At 45.8% G+C, this 8,191-nt stretch overlaps 1 protein-coding gene across 1 annotated transcript in view; it reads right to left on the bottom strand.

Moving 5' to 3' along the window:
* The window catches only part of LOC100479318 (1-phosphatidylinositol 4,5-bisphosphate phosphodiesterase epsilon-1), a 100,670-nt gene extending 94,716 nt beyond the window's left edge, over window positions 1–5,954 (bottom strand). The window contains 3 exon segments of the mRNA XM_034663611.1: window positions 602–747; window positions 1,880–1,990; window positions 5,853–5,954. Of these exon segments, the coding sequence (XP_034519502.1) occupies window positions 602–747; window positions 1,880–1,990; window positions 5,853–5,954 (359 nt within the window).
* Window positions 5,955–8,191: the final 2,237 nt, after the last annotated feature.

Raw genomic sequence — 8,191 nt, 5'->3', positions numbered from 1 at the left:
AGGTGGCCTTGGCCAAATGACTTAACGTCTCCTAACTTTAGTTTCTTTTTTGTATAATGTGGGAATAATAATAGTATCAACCAAGAAATTGTTTTGAGGATTAAAAGATTTAGTGCATAGGAAATGCAGTGTCAATGCTTGATACATAGTAAGTGTTCAATAAAAATAACAGCTAACATTACTGAATGCTCGTCATCAGTGTTGGCCATTCCCAGTTTGTGCTTGCGAGTCTACAGTGCTGAGGCAGCTCATCAGGCAAAGCTGGGAAGAGACCAATAACAGTGGGGTTTACAGGGCGCAGAGGGCAAGTGGGGGTCAGTGATGGGCTTGATGGAGTTGTGCAACCAGATAATTTTACCCAGTGTGGCCAACAGCATGGGATCAGAGCAGACATAGCTAATTAGGATCGTGACTGGCCACAGGAGCTGAATTCTGCTGCTGCGTCTTTGAGGCACAAGGTTTGTGTGTATTAGCAAAGAATAATGGATTTCCCCCAAACAATCACTACCGATTGCCTGGTTTGGATAAATGTGGTTTCCAGGGCAATTAATTCAGTGCCATTCAGCTGGTATCCAGATAACTGTGTTCCCCACTTGCATACCTGAGGCCAGCCAAGAACTCCATGACAGCATTGTAGTTGCCCATGTTCCAGCAGCATTTGGCCACGTGCACCAAATAGGAGAAGACTTCTCGCTTCTCCTCCATGGAGCCCGCCGTGAGGATCAACCACGTCACCCAGGAGCTCACCTAGAAAATGCAGAGAGGGGCATCCACTGAACCCAGGTCCTGCAAACTCGACGAATATTTTTTTCACAGGAAAAGTTCTTTTCTTTTTTAAAAATCAGTTTACTATTAGGAAAAGAGGGCTCCACCTGAGGGGTCTGGGGTGAAGCTCTAAGCTCCATCACTGTTTTTCTATGAGATTCTGGGCAAGTCACTTAACCTCTCCATATCGTTAAAATAAGGAGGCAGAAATGTAATTCATAAACTTCCTCTTGATCTATAAAATTCCATGAAACTACAAGAAAATACAGCCTAAGGATAATATTGATTTAAATACATTTAAATACAGTTGACTGATGGGCAGTAAGATTAAATGCAATCAACGCAGTCAGTCCATCAATTAAAGGGTATTTACCTGGTAGTAAAATGCAGAATATCAAATGAAAAAATGCAAAAATATATACATACATATTTAAACTATCTTTTACAAGTGCATTATCTATTATGCCCCTCAACTGACTAAGTAATATTGGAAGAACAAATACTTATACAGCACTTACTGTNTACATATATATTTAAACTATCTTTTACAAATGCATTATCTATTATGCCCCTCAACTGACTAAGTAATATTGGAAGAACAAATACTTATACAGCACTTACTGTGTGCCAGGAATTACTCTAAGTATTTTGCATATGTTAACTCACTTCTCATAACAATCCTAAGAGTCAAGGATTATTATTACCCTCATTTTACAGATGAAGAAAGTGAAGGACAGAGAACCTAAGAGATTTCTACCCAGAGCGGGAAAGCCTGAATTTGAATTTAGGTGTGTGCCCCAGAGGAGGCACTGTTAACCACTCCCTAAATGCCTAATGTGTATGCATGAGCTCTGGGATGAAGGTTATTCTAATGTGATTAGTTTTTTCTACTATACAGCCTAGAGTATAATATTTAATAATAACCCGCTACTAAGCCCCCCCTTGATGATATGCAGCCTCAAAATGCTCTGCTTAATCTCTAAGGTTATTTTGCTCCTATCTACACTTGGTGCTTGGACACTGGTGGTCATTTAAGTCCCTTGCTCCATCCTGGCTAATGTCTGGGCTGATAAACCCAGTTGTTAACAAACCAAAGCCTTGGTCTTGACCCCACATGGCCCAGGAGCTGCACTGGTTCAGCAACAGTGCTGAAACCTGGGGCCAGCTCATTTCCCAGGCCTGAGGGAGAGTGAGGCCTGAACACAGAGTTCATGGTCCATGGCAACTGCAGAAAAAACAAGTTTAAGGTCTATGGTATACTGCACCTTCTGCCCGCCCCCCCCGCTGATGAAATGATAGGAATGAATGACATTTAGTGCTGGCAGCAACCATAGAGGGCAGTCCAGACCCATTTTTCCAGATTAAGAATCTATGGCTCAGGGGAGAAGTGATTTTCCGAGGTCCCAATTCTTGTTGATGTCAAAACAGGGACTCCCCGTGGGGTGCTCTTTTATCTGATGAGGGGTGTCAGTNACGTGTCAGTTTCTTTTAAACTTGGCACTAATTAGGTTTTTCTAAGCACTCGGTTAAGAGCAGCACCTCTGAACACAGAGTTGGAATAAAAGGAGAAGATGGCAAGAAGAGTCCTGAAATATGACGAAAGCAATGAAAAAAGCAGAACAGAAGAAACAGGTGCTGAATACCCCTTTACTTTCCTTACACAGAAACAACAGGGAAACAGTGGCATCAGGGACCTTCAGGGATAAGACAGGGTCACACTGTGGTATCACCTGGCAGTGCTGATGCAGGATGTGACCACCTGCCAACCTGAGCCCTGTCCCAGCCCAGGGGGCTCCAGCATGCACCTCTGCTCTCTACCTGCAACATCAGGAGAACAGATCTGGCATCAGACTCCTAGGACCAGCCCTGGTCCAGATCATCCTGCAAGGAATTCAGAGCCTCTTGGGAAGAAAACAACCTAAGATAACCATTTGTTCTGATCTCCCAGGGCTGCTCTGAGCACCCTGGAACCTTCTGGGATTCCCAGAGCCAACCCCTCTCTTACAGCTATGAGCAATCCCTTGCTCACTGTCTCCGTGCCTTGTCCCCTCATCACCTGGTCACCCAGTTAAAAGTCACCTTTGTGAAATCCTGGCTCTCTAGAGCAAGAAACTGTTTTGTCAATAAAGACTGAGTGTCATTGGTGCTGCTTTTGATAAGCCCTATCCTGCTGAGGGAAGCCATAAGCAAACACTTAGAAAATCATAAAATTACTGACTCTCTGAGCTAGAAATTCAAACCCATCTCCTTGCAAATAAAAATGAATCCCCAAAAGTTAAAATTGTTCTCCGGACACACAATGCATTACTTCTTGAGACCTCTGGCTATAGTCTTTCTATGGCTTTAGCTCCTTTTTTAAAAATTGAAATTGATGGCAAATCAGCGGCTCTGGAATGTCATGACTCTTTCAGGCTATTCTGGCACAATGCAGTGACTTACTAGTCTAGTGGCCTGAAAGGGTTAATGCATCATCCCTTGGATAGGCCTGCTTCAGGAGCAGGCGCAGACCACCACGTGGTTTGTGTCTCAGTCTTGATCATGCATCCAGATTTATTTCCTATCAGTCAAATCATTTTCCATATACTTTCCCACAATGCTAGGAAAAAAATAGCGATACGATATTTCACATGGAAACCTAATTTAAACCAGCCGTTCCATCTCCGTGTGTGAGTCCCCAGGGCCTGGTTGTTGGGATTATGTAAGCACTGTTATCATAAACACACACACACACACACACACACACACACACACACACCCCATCTGCTTACAGACATCAGGGATAATTCTTATTGTGGTCTAATATATTCATAATTTCATGGGCATTAAGTGATGAGAGTTTCATCACTAATTATGAAAAATAAATGTCACACAAAAACCCCACGAGGATTTGGCAACGACTGAAAAATGTTGCCCCAAAGCATAAATGGTGGTCATATTTACTAACTGGAAAACAGGATGTGTTGCCAATCCAGAAAGAATTTCAAGACACTGAATTCACACAGGAAAACACAAAATCACATACATAGAAGGTACTACGACTCAAGCATAGGGAGCATGTTAAATGATTATTTTTGCCTTATTGGAATGGTTAGCACAGAATAAAGACAGAATCTGGCCCCCAGCCCAGTTCCGTGAGAGTTCCTCCAGAGGCTCTGTGCTCCCCGAGGACCCGACGCCGGGTCCATGCCTACAACTCCTCCACAACTGCTCTTCTCCTGATGCTCCTTTTCCTCCTCTCTCGCCTCTGTCAGTACTCTTAGGTCTAGCCAAACTGAGCAGCTTGCTCTCCTCACATCAAACACCTTGTCGGTATCACACAAGTTCAGTTTGGAAGGAATGTTCTAGCTCCATAATTACCTTTTCCTGGCCCGTCATGTACTGCCCATGTCCTTTGTAAAGCCAAATCCTTACCTTGGCCACCAGGCCCCTGTCGGTTCTCCAACCTCACCTCGGCTCCTCCGAACCTCTGCTTTTAGGGAGATGACCAGGCCTTTTCTCATTTTAGGGGTCTTCTACGGGAAGTCTTCCCCCCACACCTGAGCTTGATTTAGCTAACCCCTACTTATGCTTTAGGCAAAACTGCCCTCAGACTCTGCCATTAGGATCCCTGCCCTGGGCCCCATGCTTTAGAAGGCCCATGCTGGAGTGGAGGGAACATGTCTGCCCAGTGGTTGTGCACCCACTTCCAGACCACTCATCCCTGTAGATCCAGGACCCCCAAATCCTCCGTCTGAACAGCTCAAGCCCACTTCTGGGCCTGCAAGAGCCTTTATTCCTCCTATGGGTAGACGGCACTAGGTCCGAAGGCTGGTTGAGGGGCAGTGGGGGTGTGTTGTGTGGATGCAGTTTGTACTTGAGGTCTGAGGTGTCCACGGGTACACCAGCCAGCATGGAAAGAGAAGGTGAGCAGGTCACAGGCTGGGGCCTTCTTTGTACTTCCTCCTGGCTCCCCTAAAGTCAGAGGCAGGGCTGCTCTTAGGAATCCAATGAAAAACATCACTTTCTTGTTGGGCTCTGTGATGCCCCTGGTCTCCCTGACCCGAGACCCCTGCACAATCAGCACTGTGTTCCTCAAGAGTGCTCACCAGCAGCAGTGCCTACGGTAGGTGCTCCCTGAGATCTGGTGAAGGAGACGGTGTGACCTCCTCAAGGAAGTCTGTAACTGATGGCTCACCTAGTAACCCCCATCCAACTTCTTCCTGTTTCTCCCTGACTTAATGTTGGACCTTGAGACTGAGCTTCCGTCTGCACTGGGATTCTCACTGCTGCAAGGACTTGCATCTGCTTTATTTTTATTATATTTGTGGCCCGACTCTTTCACATGGGTCTGTTCTGCCTCCGCCACTAGACCTTACGTCCTCAAGGACAGAGACCATCTTTCCCACATCTTCAGTGTGGGGGTGCTCGGTGCCTCTGACCAACAGGCAGGCCACCCAGAGTCCCAGGAGGCCACTGGCAGAGAGGATTCTCAGCCTCCAATCGGTCAGGGATTATATTTGGGGAAAGCCTGAACACTTCCTACTGCTGTTCCCAGGTCCAGAAAAAAGACACAAATGTCTTCATGCCAAAAAGTTTTTTTTTAAATATGCTGAGTGGTTTTCATAGAAAGATGATCCTTTATAGTGGGTATCTAGTCACCCTAACCGCAAGGGCTGGATTTGAATGGTAGGATCCACGGAAGACAATGAAAACCTGGACAAAGCTGCTCTGAAGTAGTTTATGTGCAGTGCCCGGTGACACCTGCCCTCCACGGAGGTTTCCTAAAACAACCCTTGAACTGTGGGCATGTGGGCATGTACACACATTGTCACACACATGCCCCTGCCTAGGCAGTACTCTTCAAAATGTGCAACACTGGCCTCAGTGCCTCTACTGGCAGTGGTAGGGTGTTTGTTCAAATGTAGATTCCAAGGTCTCACCCAGACTCTCTGAGAGAGGGGCCCTAAATTCTTAGGCACATTTAGGTTGAGAACCATCCCAGAGGATCAGCGTCCCTCTCTGCACCCCGGTGCAGTCTTGAGTCAGAGCTGAAGCACCATTCCTGGAGTACCAATCCAATACCATGGATCTCCGTCTCTGTAACCTACCTGAGCTGGGGGTGTCCCTGTGACCCACGCCGAAGCAGGCAGGAGAAGCTGGAGGGAGCAGACAGCACCGTGGTGAACACGGCACCAGGCCAAGTCGACCATGTTCACCGCCCTTCCGCCGCTTCCTTGTGCTTGGTCCTGAGGCAAGTTGCCTACCTATCAGCCTCAACTTTCTCTTTAGTAAAATGGGAACAATAGCATTTATCTCATAAAAGGATGATGAGGATGAGACCGGAGACTGTATGCAAAGATGGGAGCACGATGCTCCGTGTGTAGTTCCAGCCTCGGTAACTGTTTACTGCTGGGACTGCTCCTGCCACGGGAGTGCTGTACCTGAGTTGAGGAGAAGCTGAAGAAAGGAAGCTCTAGGTTCTCTTTCTAACCACAAGGAAGAAAGCAGCCCAAGGCTGGACCAGAAAGAATCTGTGATTGCCCTGAGAATGGTGTGTGCCCTGAGTACAAGCCTTTCCTAGAATAGAAGGGTAACACATATTTCCTCCACTCTAAAGGCTTCCCTGACTCTTCATGAGGAATAAAATATCCCTTTTTTCCTATTTAAACTGCCCAGTCCCATATATAGACATATATGTGTACATACTTCATATGTGTATATGCGGGTGTATTTCTAGTACTTTGTCTGAGACCAATCTCCTCCAGCTGTGAGCTCCTTAAAACAGAGGCTGCGGCTTACTCACACCGGGGGCTCAGTGTTGAGGATGCAGAGGCCAGCAAGTTACATATGCCCAAGCATCCTTCTGGACATGAAGTGGCTGCAGGACAGTCTCTTGAACTCCATGTCCTGCTTGGCATGTTTCCACTGGTGACTCTTGGTTTAGGAGGGACACACAGGAGAAAAGAGAGGCCCCTAAAGGTGGCTTCTGGAGAAGCCCTACATACATCTTGGATTATACCCCCACGCCTTCCCCTCACATTGCATCACAATTGTCTACAGAATGAATCTAAACCTTCTTTTTTTGAACTTCAAGCCTTGCAGCATCTGATCTAAATTTACATCTTCAGCAGTAATTCCCACTGTTGTCCACCACACATCTGTCTGACATTTCAATCCTACTACGTTTTGTATCATTTCCTATTCTCTGCCTATTCCTATCTCTACACTATTGTCCAGTTTCCTTGGGGTGTGAATACATAGGGCATTTTGTTTGTTTGCTTTTGGCTGCCAACCGTTGAACTCAGCTTTCTCCATCTCGAGCTATACAAAGTTCTTGGGGTTGCTCCTCCCCCGCCTTTAGGCCTGGTCTCAGGGAGTTGTTCAAAGACGAGTATATGACCAAGCCAGGCCAACCAGAGCCTTCCTTGACTGAGTCACTCCCTGAAACTGTCAGGAAAAGAGACACTATCCTTTTGTTGGAATCCTAAACGGTAAAGATACAAGTCAGTTGTCTTTGCCACAACATCAGGAAAGCCTACCTGAGAATGAAGATAACACAAAAGAAAGATGAAGATAGGGGGTGCCCAGGTGGCTCAGTCGCTTAAGTGTCTGACTATTGATTTTGGCTTGTGTCATGATCTTAGGGTCCTGAGACTGAGCCCCATGACAGGCTCTGCACTCAGCGTGGAGTCTGCTTGTCCCTCTCCCTCGCCATCTTCCCCTTCCCCCACTCATGTGCGTGTGCGTGTGCATGTGTGTGCACACACAAACAAACAAATAAACAAGATCTTAAAAAAAAAAGATGAAGATGGATTCCTGAGGACCTTAGTTAGATTCCTAGATCCAGACATACTTGAAGCCCTATGAAGAGTTCATATACATAAACCCCAAATGCCCTTATTTTGTTTAAGCAGGTTTGAGTTGCTGCTAACTTGCAACTGGGGGGAGCGGAGCCTTGACAAATAAATCTGATGACCGTCCTTCTTTTAACAAATACTTATGGAGTATACTGAGTATCTACTATGTCCCGTGTACCATGCTGGACGCCAATAAACATGACAGACATGGCATCTCTTGGCGAGGCTGGGGCCTCATGGGGGAAAATAACATAAGCAAGTAATTAAAGAGTAGTGTAGTGGATTCTATGACTGGGAGGTACAAGGCCAACTTTACCCATTTCTATGCTACCATCTTTGGAAGTCCAGTCTTTTTACCATTCCTTGGTTTCCACTGCTCTCCCAAAGTACTTTATTCATGTCTCTGTAACAGTGCTAATTCTTCCTACAAACAGTTCCCCTTGGCCTGTGCATTTGCCAAGAACTATGCTAGGCATGAGGACAGGAGGGGTTGGAACAAGTATAAGAAAAGTAAGATAGCATGTTCTGCCTTGCAGTTAAATAAATAAATAAATTTTATATATATATATATATATATATATATAAAGGAT

Source organism: Ailuropoda melanoleuca, chromosome 6 (genome assembly GCF_002007445.2).
Source record: "Ailuropoda melanoleuca isolate Jingjing chromosome 6, ASM200744v2, whole genome shotgun sequence".
In the NCBI taxonomy this organism is placed as follows: Eukaryota; Metazoa; Chordata; class Mammalia; order Carnivora; family Ursidae; genus Ailuropoda; species Ailuropoda melanoleuca.
The sequence above is the reverse complement of the archived record's forward strand: the minus strand, read 5'-3'. Positions and strand labels throughout refer to the sequence as shown.